Here is a 15885-nt window from a genome sequence, read left to right as displayed (position 1 = left end):
GGGATATTTTTTTGCAGTGCACCATGGGCTGAATGTCTGCGAGAGAAAGGGCATCTCCAGAGAGTGCTGCGCACGCAGGGCTGTTCCTGGGGCTGGGGCTGGCGGCAGACAGGCAGGCAGAGCCACGGGAGTGCCAGGCAGAAAGGCTCGCCGGGAGAGAAAAAGCAAAAGTAACGGAGAAGGGAAAGAAAAGAGGCACTAAGGATGGCAGGCATTCACGTTTGTTGGGGTTTCTCACTTTCCGACTGACGGACCATGCCACGAAGGGACTACCATGCCCACCGCTGCCGGGATGTACATGGTGGCCATAGGCTTATCTACTTATTTTAGAGGCAATCAGTTTTCCAGATCCTTGGCCAACTGTGAGTCTCTGCTCCAAGGTTTTATTGGCAATTGTGCTCTATTGCACAGGGTGAGTTGGGGGCAGCGAAAACAGATCTCCAGCCTGAGCTTTGCACAGGGCTGGAGCACACCAGCTCCTCCTGCCCCAAATCTGCCTGCGGGAGAGGTGAGACCCCTCCTGCCAGGGGGCTTCGGGAGGCGGTGGGAGGCCGCACCGTTCCCGCTTCCCCTTATCCAGAAGCATCACTGCATGACACTGCCAAATCCCAATCCCTCCACGCAGAACTTTTCAGAGTAGACTTTTACTCCTTCTTCTGCAAAGATGCAAATAAAGAAGCAAAACAAAAGCTGATTAAAAGAAGCTCCCTAATCTCTTGCTGCTGGCACTTGAAATATTTCCAAGCCAGCAAAAGTGTTTCAGAAAAAAGTGAATATATATTATTTTCCAAAAAATAATCAGTACAGTATTAAGCCTATGCCTTGTTACTCATGTCAGCCTGGTCCTCTGCTCTGTACAGCCACGAGGGAGGTCTCCCAGCGGCAGTGCTGCATGACCTGCAGAGCCAGGGGGGCTGGCACAAAGCGGGGGAGCAGCCGAGGGGAAGGCAGGAAAGCACTGAGATAGGATGGGCCTGAGAGACAGCGAGCGAGGGCTGGCAACGTCACAGCCCGCAGAGGTGAACCCTGCCAGGGCACAGTCACGGAGAGTTTTGACCGTGGTACTTGAGGTGTTGCGGCTATTTCCATTCTTGACTGCAGAGAGGCGCTGATGCCACCCCCTCCCTTCTGTGGGGCTCGACGTGCTCTGCAATGGCAGGAAAATGTTTTAGGGGGGGATCCACTCTGTGTTGCCCATATGTATCACGTAGGATTACGCACAAGGGAGCAATCTCGCTGTTTTGTGGCATTTTCCATCAGAGCTGAGCCTCACAGATGCCCAGGCTAGCAAGACTCTCACAGATTTTCTTATCCCTTCTGGTGCGTCCTCACCAGAGTGAGGAAGTCTGCCTCATCCTTGCAAGTGTCATAAATGCCAGGCGTTTTCTTCCCATTGTTGCTGATTTTCCTTGTCAATTCCACACGATGCCATGGTTACAGAGATGTAGGACTAATCCAGTGACAGCAGGTTATGGGCTTTTTGGTTTTGACATTCTTTGATGCTATATTTGTGCCAGAAGAATAAATAATAAATAGACACAACAGCATCAAACAGTTCTTCCAGGCCCCCAGCCTATGTCTGCCTATCCCTGTTAAGCCGTTATAAAGATATTTCTCTGCCAGGCACTTATTTTATAGACTACCCTGTCATCTCACGCTGCACCTGAGGCCCTGTTTATCCAGTCTCTCTGAAAAGAGCAGTTCATGAAAGAAAGTTCCTGTTAATTGCCCCCAGAACAGCTCCGCCTGGAATGACAATGCTCACACCTGACCCACCAGGTTCCCCTCCTTCCCCTTCCTCTTCTCTTGCTTTCCCTCTTCTTCCTCCTCCCAGCCTCTCCCTTCCAAAGGGCTGGGGAATGTTCTTAATGGTCTCGTAAGGAAAATAGAAGTACTTCTCCGAGTACTCCTCCTTTAAACAGATAAGGGAAACTTGCTTAAGTTTGCAGTAGAAACTCAGCTCCCAAAGTGCCCTCTCTGCCTGACACCATGCCCCGTCGGTTAATATTTAGCTGATTGCCGGGACAGCTCTTAAACCACAGTGCCAGCGCATCCTCGTGCCCCCAGGACCTGTATCCCGGCCGTGTAGGTATCGGAGTTTACATATGTTGTTTTGCTCTGGTAAAGTCCAAGGCAAACCTAAGGAAAACCCCTTTGTCTGCCCTCAGCAGTGGTCATCTTGTAAGGCATTTGGTGAAAGAGTACAGGACTGAAAATCAGAAAAATTGAGGTGATGAGCATCCAAATTAAAACAGCAAATAAGCAGTGAATGAAGGACTCCTGATAAGAAAGTTCTTGCATTTATTAGATATTAGATACTAGACCTGGGCAGAAATGTTTGATGAATTTGCTAAAAAGCACAGTCTAAAAGAAACCTAAAACATCTGTAAAATCAGTCAAAACCTACAAGTAGTCATGGCCAAGAAGAAATTATGTGAAAATTTGGAGAATTTTTCATAAGGGAAAAGCCAGAGTGTTTTGGTTTCATTCATTTTTCCAACTTTTCATTTGGAAACAAAATTTTTGATTGAAAACTGACCTGCATTTAAAAGAGTAATACTGAGCCCCCAAATAATTTGAAACAAACCAAAATATTTTGGTAGGGCTCAAGGCAAGCACTTTGGCTGGATGTGAAATGAAATTTTTCAGAGGATTTTGGGTCACAGAAGAATGCAGGGCAACACGTTTGATCCAAGATGATTTTTCACACCGCCTAATTTTTTGGTTCTACTGCAAAGTGGAAAATCCAGTATTATTTGGCTGCTGTGATACCTGCTCTCACACCAGCAATGCAAGAAATAATTCTGAGACACCCTGTCAGGCAGAAGGCTTAGGTATGGACACCAAACCCCCCGTGGTTGTTTCATTGGAGAGCAATAAGAAATCCCTACCCAGATATCCCAATTACAGGTTACAGAGAAGAGAAGAGGCAACGCAGAGCTGAAAATTAGCAGGACTGGGGTAGGATGGGGGGATTTTTCCTCTCCACTTTGTCCTTTAAGTATGTATCTTCAACACAGATCACCAAGTAAAATAGGACCGTAAAATGAAAAAAGGCTCTTTCTGATTGAAATGCCATTGCTTTCTTCAGGGACAGATAACTGTAGCCCACAGACTTAGTCCTTCATCGTACGAAGCACTGATAAATCGGCTAGATTAATTGTAGAGAGGAGATTAGCACCCACCGTTCAGCATCAAGCTCTGAGCATTAAACTAATTACTAGGTTCCAGCGCTGCATGGCTTCCCAGCAGGAAGGCGCTGCCCTATAAATCATCATACACGAGCGGCATTTAGCCAGAGATGTTAAAAAAAATCCCGCTTTGTCCTGGGAATACTCCCACCATAGGGGCTGGTTTCCCTTTCTGTTCCAAAGACAAAGCCCGTTTCCCCCTTTGTGGTGGGAGAGCTGGGAACGAAACCGTGTCCCCTTTGCCTTGCCACCCTTACGCGGGCGCCCAGAGGGATCCTAGTGTGGAAAATCTTAAAGACATTTGAAGAGAGGGAGATGGCAGGCTAAAGTGATCGGGAATTCCCAAACCCAGAGCAGGTTCCCAGAGAATCGCCATCGCTCCCACTCAGCTCGTCCTCAGCCACCTGCTTTGCGATGCGTGTGAAACAGCCGTTGATTTTACAAACGCCCGGAGCTGATGCAGCTTCCCCACCTGCCCTTCCACTGTGGGCTATCAGGCGTTTCCCTGCAGCACCAACGCTCCGGCGCCGCTACATTTTATGGACTTTTACCCAGCAGAGAGGCTTTTACAGCGAGGGGAAGGGCAGTAAGCTGCAAGGATTTTGTTCACTCGTCTTTACATGTTTCCAGCCTCCTCCTCAGCACTGCGGCAGAGCACTTCCCTGCGGAGCATGAAGCCATGCGGCTAATGTCCCCCATCTGTGACTCTCTCTGTCATCCCCTCCCTGGTGGGCAGCGCTGTCTGTGCCTGCATGGCCTGAAAGTCATCAGCGAGGGATGATGCTTGGGCGTGCAGGTCCCGTACCCAGCCCTTCTGCTCGGTGCTTCTAGGACAGAGGACCCATCAAAGCATCCTGCTCCCGGAGGGATGCTGGTGGAGTCTGCAGCAGCTCCCGGTCTCTCAGGGATGCCGTCTTCTCAAATTAGAAGTGACTGGGACAGACAGAGTGCTGTTTTCTCACCTTCCATTGCAGCTAGTGGGTCAGAACCTATTCTGAGACCATTTAACACATCCTTTCTGGCTTTCCCATCCTGGTGTGGCAAAATCAGGCCAGCTGTCCACCGTGTTTGCCTCACCCAGCTCAGCTCTTCTGAGCTCCTCAAGAACAAGGGGGGACCCTATGATTTCCTAGAATGAAGTGGATTTGGGAAACAACTTGCCTCTCAGCAGCATCCCTCTTGCAGTCGAGTTCTGTGCTGTTGGGTGGTGGGATTTTCCACCTCTCTGGGGAGTGAAGCGCTGTTTCCTGCAGGATAGAGAGCTATAGGAACTCTTGCAATGGTGGTGGCCAACTGGCAGCCCAAGGGCTTAGTCTAGTCCATGCATTACCCAGTCCCTGGATTGCCAGGTAGTCAGCAGCCCAAGCAGACAGGGAATACTATTGTACGTGTGTTGCAGGAGGGGAAAAGAAGTTTATACCCATGTAAGAGCCAGCAAATGTTATTTGATCAACTGCAGGATCATACAGAATGGGTAGGAATAAAAGTAGTACCACACTAAAGCAGTTGGCCTGCTTTTAGAGCCATCATGATCTGTAATGCCAGTCCTGCGCAACGTCTCCCCAGACAGGAAGCAGCAGACAGAAAAAACCAGCTGTAACAAGGTTTCAGGACAGAGATCCCAGACCAGGAACCAGACACAGCAAAGCTGTTTGGCCAAGACAGCCAGAGGTGGTGGTGCCATCTTGGCTCCAGAAGGCTATGAAAACCAGGGCTTTACTGATTGCTAGCCAGACAGCACAATCTCGGGAGAAGATCTGGATGTCACCGTCACTGTCGGGTTATGTTTTCCGTAGAAAATTGTCTGCTCACAGGCAGGCAGCAGCCCTTTGGCGTTGTACCCAAGTCAGCCAACCTTTTTGTGAGCTGTTTTCCACGAGCAGGGTAGAAGATGGCTAGCGTGACGCTGTGGAAAGCCAACCATCTCTAACTTAATTTGTTAGGCTTAGCTTTGCTGTGTGATGCAAATCGCTGGAGCGCTACACTGAGCCTCGCATCAGCATAAACCCATCTTTCCCAGACCACTGGGATCTGTCAGGAGTTTCCCAGATCCAACTAATGGGAGTACGGAGGGGCTGTAGTTTGGGTGCCCACCTCAAGGTATTCTTTAAAGGGATAGATTTGAATAAGCTGCTGGGTAGTTTTTTTACTAGCGCAGTGCCTTCCAGGGTCTCTCAGCAAGCCAAATGCCAAGCAGAGGTGGGAGGCCTTGATTAAATGTTCTGAAGGTGGATGGAAGAGTGGAGGAGGAAGGGAGAAAGTTGTCTCTCCTTTGATGCACAGCAGCTGCTTCATGCCAGACAGATTTCCACAGATTGAGAGGTCAGCTTGGAAACACAGATGTGTGAGAAAGAGAGGGAGAGTGACGGGGAGAGTCATATGTGGAGCTATTTATTCAGCATCTACAAAAACTCCTTATGGACTTGGAGCTGGGCCCTGGATGTCTCTGGAAGAGGCGTATTCACCAGCCCTGCTTTGTTTCCAGAATTCATTCAGGCTGCAAATGCTATGAAAATAACCGGCTTTTGCTGTGACGCAGCCACACTTCAGCTGGGAAGCAGGGTCGAGATTTCTGAGATGCTCTGTGAGGAAGAGGAGGAGGAGGAGGTTTTCAGTTTATGAGCCATGTTCTGCCCCTAAGTTATGGGACCTCGTTTCTCACTGAGGTAGCAAAGGCACATACCGCTGTATGCTGTGGTCAGGATCTGGGTCCCCCAAGAAGGTCGTCCTCCGGGGTCACCCTTTGTGGATAGTGGATGCTTTCAAGACATCAGTTTCATTTGCCCCAGGTTCCTGCCCTGCGATGGCCACTACTTTTTTCATGAGATTGCTTGCTTGATAACCAGTACCGTGCCTCTGATTCATCTTGCACTGCCAGCAAAATGCAGTGCTTATCTTTTTCCCCCACTGAATGGATTTTCTGAAATGTTCTGAGATGCAGCTTTGAGTACAGCCAGCCACCAGAGGAAATTGCCCCAGTGTTAACCTTTCAGATAGGCTGAGTGACGAGTATGATTAATCAGAGTAAATAACAGCAAAAATTATATTTACTGGGATTTAGTTCACCAAAAGGAAAGCACAGTACAATATGACACACTGGGTCAGCTCTCCTGTGGGTGTAAGGCAGTGCAGCTCTATAGGGTTTAGCAGTTTTGTACCACATAGCTTCAGGCTTTGCCTTTCCCTTAAATAGTTCCCTTCCAGAAAACAATTACTTTTTGAAAAAAGAAGGAAAAAAAAAAAGAAAAAAAATCCCCTAGTTAGTGTCCAGGCAACTTCCAAGGATCGGAGCCAGGATTTACCTTGGGATGGCCAGAGAGGCGGGGACCTGAGTCCCACTCCAGCGCAACTCTACGGCATCCAGGGCAGGAGCAGCTCTGCTGGTACCTTCGTGGGCACAGAGCATGGCTGGTGGGGAGGAACAGATAATTAGGGGTGGTCAGTATCGGCATGATGAGAAATAACTTGCTTGCAGAGATGAACATGACCACCAGTGATGTCAGGCTGCTGGGAAGAGCCCGTCTCCCTTCCAGCAAGGTAACAAATTAATTGGGCTATGTGGCTGTTGCAAGCAAAGTCACAAGTTCGCGTGCTGAGCACAGCCTGTGTGCTTGGTGACAGTGACATATGGGAGACAATTAAATAACTGCGGTTATGCCCAGGTTAGTGAGAAAACAGATCCCCTTGTGAACTGGATTTATACCATGTGCAAAGGTAGATGCACAACCCAGAGGTAGGAAGGAGCCACGCTGATTTCCCGCTAAGCTGGCAGGCTTCTGGCTCACCTCTGCCTGTGGATTTCACTGCCCTGGCCCTGCAGAGCCCCCTCCACTCCCCGGCTGCTGTGGAGGTTTGTTCTTTGACAACGGGTTAGGTGGTTTTTTAGCTTGATGGCAAAAGCCTGGATGTGTCATTTACCATCCCTGGGTCTGTGAGCGCAGCTGTTTCCCAAGCCAAGCCCAGCCAGCTCCAGTTCTCCCGCTGTGGGTGGGCACGTTCAGAATTCAGGAGCGACACAGCTGAACAAATCTCGCTCTCGGTGACAATCAACCCAAAAGCAATCAGCTGGAGGGTTAGGGTTTGACCCACTATGGAAAATGCAAGTGGGATGCATGGGAAAGCTGTGGGGATGGGATGGGATGGGATGGGATGGGATGGGATGGGATGGGATGGGATGGGATGGGATGGGATGGGATGGGATGGGATGGGATGGGATGGGATGGGATGCTCCCACCAGATAAGAACCAGCCTGAAGGAGACCAGCCCAGCCCCTTACCCTCCTCCCAGCCAGCTTGTACCGAGGGAACAGGAGATGGAGCAGCTGGGGAGAGGCAGCGGCAGCAGTGGAGGAAGCAGCCCTGCACCATTTTGCGGCTCCTTCCAGCAATCCCGGCGGCAGAGCGCTGCCTATTTTTAGCTCCTGAGGTAGCTGAAATACCACCGTGATATTCATTAATGAAAACCCTGTCGGATGGGAACTGCAAGGCGGGGGGGCAGAGGGGGCTGGTTGGTCGGGTTTGTTTTGCTTTGTTTAATTGCTGGCTTCAGTACAGAGGCAGAGCGTGGCAGGAGGCTCGGCTCCTCTCACCTCGGGAAAAGCGGGAGCGCCAGACCCGGGGGAGGTGGGAAGGGCAAAGTCAATCAGGCAGTATTTAAAAATCTACCTGCTGGGCCCAGGGGGGGCTGGAGATTTTAATGTCATTCCCAGCTTGAGATACAGCCTGGAGAGTGAGAAAAGAAAGGGGTATCTTCTCTTCTTGGATCCTTAATTGCTCGTTAAATCACCTAACAAATGCCTGAACTCCTGGATGGCCCCATGCTCCCTGACAGAGGGGCTCCATCCTTGGCAGGGGGGAGGAGTATTTTTAAAAACACTCGTTTCACTTGCTTTTTTCTTGGTCTAGAAAACTGAGAGTTCAGTGGTTCACTCTGCAAAATAAAACTAAGTCTAGAATATTTTTATTACCATTCAGCAGGAGCGATAGACTTGCCTACGAGCTGTTCCCCTGCTCCAGCCTGTGGAGTCACGGTCTGCCCCGCACCGGGGAAGGGCAGCTGCTCCCATCCCTCCCACCGCCAAAAGGGACCCCTGGTGACTGCAGAGCAGCACGTACCAAAATAACCCCCTGCCCTAGGAGCTCAGCCCCGCTTCTAGCCCAAGCACACCTGGTAACCACAGCTGGAGGTGCCTGTCCCTGGTCACTCCCCTTCTGCCCCGTCATCGCTGTTCGTCTACGTCTTCTGCTCAAACCCTCTTGCACTAGGTCTTAAATCACAGGGCACTGCCACAAGTCTCAGCAGTGGGGAAGGTGAGGCAGCTATTTCGTGAAAATGTGACGACCCTGCTGTTCCTTCTGATGCTTTGCAGAAAGCAATCTGCAGTCTAATCCACAAGCTCAGAAGCAGCCCAGACCCTGCCTGTAACAGCTGGAGAACTTCAAATGTGCTTTGCCATCGCAGACAGATGGGCAGATCTGTGACTTACACCTAGAATGCCCCCCAGCAGTCAGGGTGACATACGGAAGACCTCCTTCCTACCTGACTGTAACTATGGGTGCTTTTTCTGCACAAATAACGGGGCCACGCCAGTCCGCAGTCCTGAGCTGACTGGCCATTAGCAGGTTTCATGTTATTTAGAGTCCATGAAAAGAGCAGAATTACAGCTCCAGCAGGGCAGGCAAACCATACTGGTGATTTATGAATATTCACTGAGCTCACGAAGCACTCCGGGGCAGAAAACAAGCTTTTGAAATTAACTGAACTCTTCAAGGTTCCTTGTTTGCCTTGGCTTTGTGGTGTGAGTCACCAATACTGTTTCTCCAACACAAGCAGAGTCTGCAGAGTGCGGGGAGGATTCCTGGGCACTAAAATATGAAGTTAAATGTTCTGCGAGAAAGGCTGTATGTTCATAAAGTCTTCAAAGCAGAGACGCTCCACTCCATTAAGTTTTACGGGATGGTGTGTCCATACAGTACTGAGACTTCTGCCTGTGAAGACTGCATCATCAGGGGACTTGAGGCTCTTTCTCTGAGCACTGAACTCCCCAGCAGCTTCAGCCTCCAGTGCTAGCGGCTTGGCACCCCGCGATTTCCCAACACTTTCAGTGTTCGGTAAAGGGAGGCTGCAGGGGAGTGTTGATCCTGGCCATGCCAGCCATGCCGTACGCCTGGTCGCTCCCACCCGTGCAATTGGGTTATTGTGATGCTCTTCACCGCTGGTACTTCTCCACTTCTACTTGTACCTATGACCTAAGATATAATCTGCTTGCTTTGCCACAAACCCTGTCATACCTTGTCCCCAGCGCTCAGGCGGTACCCGAGGAGAGCAACGCATTCAGCAGTTGGGCTGTTCCCATCACAGCTGCTAGGTCTGAGTGTCAGGGGGGAGCACCCGCAGCACCTGGCCGGGCAGAGGAACAGCACAGAGACTGTTCTACCCAGGAAAGCTGCAGGAGCTCTTCCCGAAGGCAATGCCCGGCTTCCCAGGAGCTGTACGCCCAGCTGCAGGTGGCTTTGTGCTCATGAGCTGGGTCACTGTGATGGACAAGGGTTGTTTGTCCATGGGACGGTGGCAGCACAGCACGGGCCCTGCCTGCACGCCCGTTTGCGACACTCGTGTTTCTGGCCAGCGTTTGCTGGTTTAGACCAAACACCCTGGCAGGCGAAGACTTCCATCTGTGTTTGTCCAAGAGTGGGTTTGATCTAGCAGACAAGAGGAGAAGTAATAAAACCAGGAGGTTGTCTTCGCTAGCTGCTGTAAGCACACACAAGGATTAAGAGCTCCTCTTTTCCAATGAACTATAGCAATAATAATGGGGTTTGTTTCAGCTGGTAGAAATAGGAGAATTTTCCAAAATTTTTAAAGCGATGAACTGCAGATTAGCCAACAGCCCTGGGGTTTCAGAAGTCTGGAGAGGGGGTGGGAGATCCACTTTCTGCAAAGCAAGCAGAGGGTGGTCATGAATTCGGGTGTCCCGCTTTGCAAATGGGTGAAGAAGCATCAGCCACCTTGAACTATTACAGCAGGGCTGAACTCAGCTATTCCAAGGCTGTCTAGACGTTCCCATCCTAAATCTGAGACATCTTCCGGACCCGAGTTGTGTCAGAACACAATCCTCCAGGAAAAGTTGCTGTTCCAACAAATCACATTTTTCTTAACCAAAAAAGATTCCATCTGAACACAGCCAGCTGGCCCTGCCCTCGCTGCCATACTCTTTAACTGCAGGAGATTCCTCTCCCTCTGAGTCACAAAGCACGACAGCCAGCCAAGGTGGTCGGTGTTAATATGAATTAGCCCCTGGAGCAGGGGCTCGTAGCAAAGAACAAGAATTCAGGAAAAGTAATAAACCAGCATCTGAAAAAAATTGCTTCTGGAGCCTTTCTACTGTCCTTTCTGATACAAACAACCCCTACTTCAGAGCAGTTACACACCCAGGTAAAACAGGTATTGTTGCAGGGTATGTGTCGCTCTGCTAACAATTTAAAATAGGCTTGTAAATATAGGAATTTCCTTCTGTTCCCAAGAAACTCCACACACACGCACCGCTGACTGGTTCTGCTGAGTAGATACATTTGTTGACGGGGGGTGGGTTGCAGAAATAACCCTTTTGCTTGTGGCTTCCTTGCTCCATCCTCCTTTAGCCCTGCCTGCTGGATCATACGGTGTGGATCCTAAAGCCCCATCCCGAGAAACTCAGCCCCTTGCCTCCTAGGGTTTGGTGAACTGTTTCTGAAACCCCTGGCTCCCAGTTCTGCCTTGAGCATGTATGTGACCTCTCGTTTCTTTCCTCTGCAGGCTGATGCCAAGATGGTCTGCGATGTTGTAAGTCGGATGGAGGACACAGAGCCCTTCTCTCCAGAGCTGCTGTCAGCTATGATGAGACTCTGGGCAGACTCTGGGATCCAAGAATGCTTCAACCGGTCCCGGGAATATCAGCTTAATGACTCGGCCCAATAGTGAGTATGCCTGTCCACAGTCTTTTCTGTTAAGAAGCTGCGTTTGGGCTTGTTAAAGTTTTAACTGGAGTTAATGACCTGACAGCGGTGGCTCTGAAGGCGGTCGTGCTTACAGGCTGGGGTGCGTGTTGTGTCACAGGCTGCTGTGAGGCAGAGAGGATCAGGCAGGACATTCATGTCCCCGCCGGCCAGCCGGGGGTCACAGGGGGGTCAGGTCTGTGACCGTGAGGCCAGGTTCCCCAAACTGCTCCCAGACGGCTCAAGGTAGGTTTCTGCAAACACGGATCTAGTGAGCAGAGGCAGACCAACCCATGGACGCGGCCAATGGCTTCTTTGTTTGCCTGGTAGATAGCCGGAGGGTGTGATCAGCTGCTTTGTGTAGCCGCACAGCTCTTGCGTTTGCTTCTCTGATAGCCGTACCCTGTGCTAATAGGCAGCTGGATTACAGCCAAGGGTGAGGGATGTCTTTGCTCCTGTGCTCTTGTGGCGTTGTGTTATTCTCATAATGCAGTCAGTGGCATCTCTACCATTAGGGACCACATCCAGACTACCTTTTTAATGGTGATTGGTTCATCCCACCTTAAGGACAGGAGTTCTCTGGCTCTGAAGAAGCATTGAGTGCCTCTCAAGTTTCTGTTCAGGCCCATTTCTACTGATAATTCATCCAATCTGTTTGCCTCCACCTAGACAAGGAGGCTAAAGTGTTTCATACTGTAATTTCAATCGCAGCAGCTGTTGCAGTCGGGCAAAACATCCTCTCAGTCCCGTACTGTGTCTTGGGCAGTAGTCAGTAAAACATGGTTAAATATAATATAAAAAAATAAGGAACGGGCAAGCACAGAGTCATCATTTCCCCAGTCATCCCTTTGGACCTTTTGGTAATCAGGGAAACAGAGGCTTCCCCAGGTAGCAACAGGAGAATGTTACGGCCATGCTTTTGGCATTCACAATATTCCATGTCAACAAGTTCACCAGCTGACTCATGCACTTCTGGAGTCGTTACTGCGTGTTTGGCTTGTCTGGTGTCTCTGCTTAGGGTTTTCCTGGATATCTATCAAAACACAAACCCAGGCACCGGCGTGGCTGAGGGTGGTGTTCTGTGAGGTGGGCTTGATCGTCCCCAGTCTGCACCAGCTCCTCCCATCCAAGCTGGCAGGGCAGTTAGGGAGCGCAGGATTATTTCTGCTCTTGCCATGCTGTGGCAGAAGGCGAGTGATGACACATCACTTGGCATTGACCAAAAACCAAATGGGAAACCTGCAGATGTGTGGTTGGTGTCACAGCTTCCTACCCAACCATTTCTCACCACAAGCGACTACATCTCAGTGATGATCCTGACATTATGCTGCCTTTTAATCACTGCTAGGTGGACATCCATGTTTAATTTCATTGCCTGTAATAGCAAAATCAGCCTTCTCTTGCCAGCAAGTTGTTTTTTTCTACAAAAGAAGGGTCTGATGGTATAAACATACCTTTAGAGATATAAATTATATTAAATGCCAGTCCTAATTGCATTACAACCTTGTGGAAAATTTTTCAATTGTTTTAGAGCCAACTACCTTGAGGAAAGTATTTTGATTTTGCTTCCATGCAAGATAGCAGTTGAAAATAATAAGCATAGCCCTCCCAGTGTGACCGGCTGCTGGGCAATTCATCAGCGAGAGCTCTGAAACCACAAGCAGTTTTTAAACATCCACTGAAGAGGCTCTGCACTGTGCTGTTCACAGCGATACCAACGTGTGGTTGCAGCCCAGCAACATGAATTTTGGTCCACCCAGATCGCGATCCAGAGGAGGACGTGGGATCCTCCTCGCCAGGGGAGGGCTGGGCTGCCTCTCGGTGGGTCGGGCTGCAGCTGGACGCTTCTTTTCTCTGGGCTAGGTCAGATGGTGAAGCTGAAGACAACAAAATCCTTCCCATTTAGGGACCTGCTGCTGTTTGGGAGCCTCTGGTGGTTCTGTCACCAGGAGCAGAGATGCTGTCAGAGGGCAGGGCACTGCAACGCGTCCCGCTGCATCTCTCAGCCCTGGTGCCATCACACCAGATGGTGATGCAAGTGAGAGCTCGGTTGGCACTTATTCACGCCCAGTGGACTCCCAGCGAAAAGAGGCGTATTTTTCATTTAATCCTTCAATGCTTTGGGGTTGTTTTCTTCTGCATGAGTGAAAGATTTGAGACAGTTTTCTATTTTTTTTTGTACCCCTGGGAAAGGGCTTATCTTTATTGACACTGATACTGGATTTAAAACACTAGCAACTACAAAATGTGATTCCATTAGGGCTGATAAAAATAAATTCCGGAGGAGAACTGAATCTGAAGTTCCCCAAAGTTTGAAAAACAGTGACAGGCAGTGAGCTGGACTAGCATCACTCTTATTTCAGCCTCCTGTTGGTGATAAGCCATAAGGACCAGTGTTTTGCTGGCAGGAGGGAAGTTTGCTGCAGGAGCGAGAGATTGTGCTCCGCGGCTGCTCAGCACATGTCACAAGGTCCAAAGGCACCAAGTGACCAGGTCCTGCTGTGACCAGCACAGGAGTGGCCCAGGCACTTCACCCAGAAGCCACCCACTGAATGCCCTGGATGCTTTTCAGAACCCCCCTCCAGTGCCTGGCTATTTCTAAGGAACCACTGCTCAGGCTTCTGCGAGTCAGTGCTGCCATTGCCCTGCGTTGTTCTTCCAGTGCTTTACCTTGAGGTTTTCTTCAATGCTTCAAGCAACAGCCCTCCTGTTTCAGCCCCTGGGAGCCCAAGTCACAGGCTGGTCAACAGCCTGCAAGAGCTGGCGGCATGGCTCTTACCAGTCTGTCATTAATTTCACTGGAAACAGATTTTATCTTTTGTGTTAGGCTAAAGAATTGAGTAATAGCTCTTCTCCCCTACCAAAGATGGGCCGGAGCACGTTGTTTTCGATTCTCCCATGCCCACCTGCCTAACGGTGTGAACTTCCCTGTGAAGCTTTGCTTTTCTTAGGCTTTAAAATCAGCCCGTCCTTAGCAAGGAGCTCATAGCTGCTGCGAAGGGACAGCAGAAAACAGCGCTTCTGCAATGAAAAAACATGATTGAGGAAGAGGGGACGCTCCGTAATGGGCCTCCTGTGTCTTGGACAGCAAAAAAGTAAAACCACAAGGACAGTGAGAGAAGGGAAGAGAGTAAAATGTAGCAGTTGGTTTCATCTTTTTTCATTACTGCATTCTTTCATTGTTCCCCAAGGCAAATTTACGGGTGGGTTGAGTTCCACATTCCTAATCTCTTGATTATGTTTTTATTCCTACTTTGTCTCCTCTTCCTTTCTTGTCTCCATGCCTAGAAGCTAAATCTACCTCTGATCATCAAAGAGTCGGGGCACTGCTGATGTCTTTTTCTTCTCCAGCCAGTTTCTGTCTGTGGAAGCACATCTGTGACCCACATTTTGCTTTCAAAATCGGCAAAAGAGGTTTCCAGCTGGTTTCCTTAATCTCCTACTTTTGTTCAGATTTTAAAATTGCCTTGTGTTTCCTAGCCTCGAGCCCCTAACTAGCCTGGTCAGCGGAGTGCAGTGCACAGGGCAAGTTTGATCCAAACCGCCCAGGGATGGGACCTGCTTTGAATGGCCTCCAAACTTCAAGGGGGAACGGAGCAGACGGAGCATCCACATGAGCACCAGTTTTCTGTGTGCATATCCAAACAGGCACAGGCCCTGCAAGATGTGTAGGCAGAGACAGTTTGCAAGTACACAGACATAAAAAAGCCAGAATCCATCTCAAGTTATTCCCCTCCTGCTTCCAAGTACATTGAAAGATCATTTGATAATGCCAGGGCTGTGAAACTGCCGTGAAAATGTAAAATATTTTAGGCCTGCATTCAACCCATCCATCTTCACACATATCAGAGGTGTCAGGGCTAGGAAGCTTGTTGCCTTTGGCTCTCTCCGGGAGCGAGGGGAGGGAAAGATGCCTCCCGAGAGGCATACGGACCTCACTGCTCAGTGGGGAAAGAGAGACGCAACTGTGTCTGCTGCTCTGCCATAGCTAACTGGAGCCCTGACATCTCAAGTCTGTGCCAAATACCAAGCACAAGCTGGACAACACCTGGGTTGCTCCAGCTTCCAGAACTGCCCTGGCCATGCCTTACAGAAAAGCGGCACCAACCCCAGAATCAGATATTGCAGTGCCTTCCTTCTCACCCTCTCTCACGTGGGACTGTTTTCTGATCTCTTTTCCTTGCAAAAGAATTGTCTTTGCAGGAGGGTATCACCTTCCCTACTGATACTTATTGCATCCCACATGCCAACTCACACTCTGCACTGAGAAAACAGTTGAGAAAGTAGAGCCAGATGTTGTCGTGGTACAGCGAATGGCTTCCAGACTGAGCCCCGCCAAGGCAGCGCTGGAACCGGCTGCCCAGAGAGGCGGTGAAATCTCCCTCCTTGGAAATGCTCAGCACTGAGCCACCTGAGCTAACTGAATGTAGCCGTGAAGCTGGCCCTGCTTTGAACGGGGGGTGGTCCAGCTGAGCTCCAGAGGTCCAGTCCAAACTGGCACTTTTTGGTTTGTCTTTTGGTTTTGGTCCCCTTGCTTTTTCTGTCATGACACTGGGTTTAAAAAGGAGAAGGGGTCTTCGGGGTTGGCCGCAGTCTCCTCCTGTTCCCAGCCGCGCCGGACCATGCAGCTTTATGGTAATGCCCACATCTCACAAGTCCCGTGGTCTCAATGTTTGCCTTGCTGGTGAAGGGGACTTGCAGGACGTAGGCATAATGCACGG

At 49.9% G+C, this 15885-nt stretch overlaps 1 protein-coding gene across 2 annotated transcripts in view; it reads left to right on the top strand.

Moving 5' to 3' along the window:
- The window catches only part of GNAO1 (G protein subunit alpha o1), a 146665-nt gene that overhangs the window by 85214 nt on the left and 45566 nt on the right, over positions 1 to 15885 (top strand). For both annotated transcript variants that reach the window (XM_005444576.3, XM_005444575.3), the window contains exon 4: positions 10986 to 11146. In XM_005444576.3, coding sequence (XP_005444633.1) covers positions 10986 to 11146 — 161 coding nt within the window. The remainder of the gene's footprint in view (positions 1 to 10985; positions 11147 to 15885) is intronic.

The sequence above is a fragment of the Falco cherrug genome, chromosome 14 (assembly GCF_023634085.1).
Source record: "Falco cherrug isolate bFalChe1 chromosome 14, bFalChe1.pri, whole genome shotgun sequence".
Classification (NCBI taxonomy): domain Eukaryota; kingdom Metazoa; phylum Chordata; class Aves; order Falconiformes; family Falconidae; genus Falco; species Falco cherrug.
The sequence above is the reverse complement of the archived record's forward strand: the minus strand, read 5'-3'. Positions and strand labels throughout refer to the sequence as shown.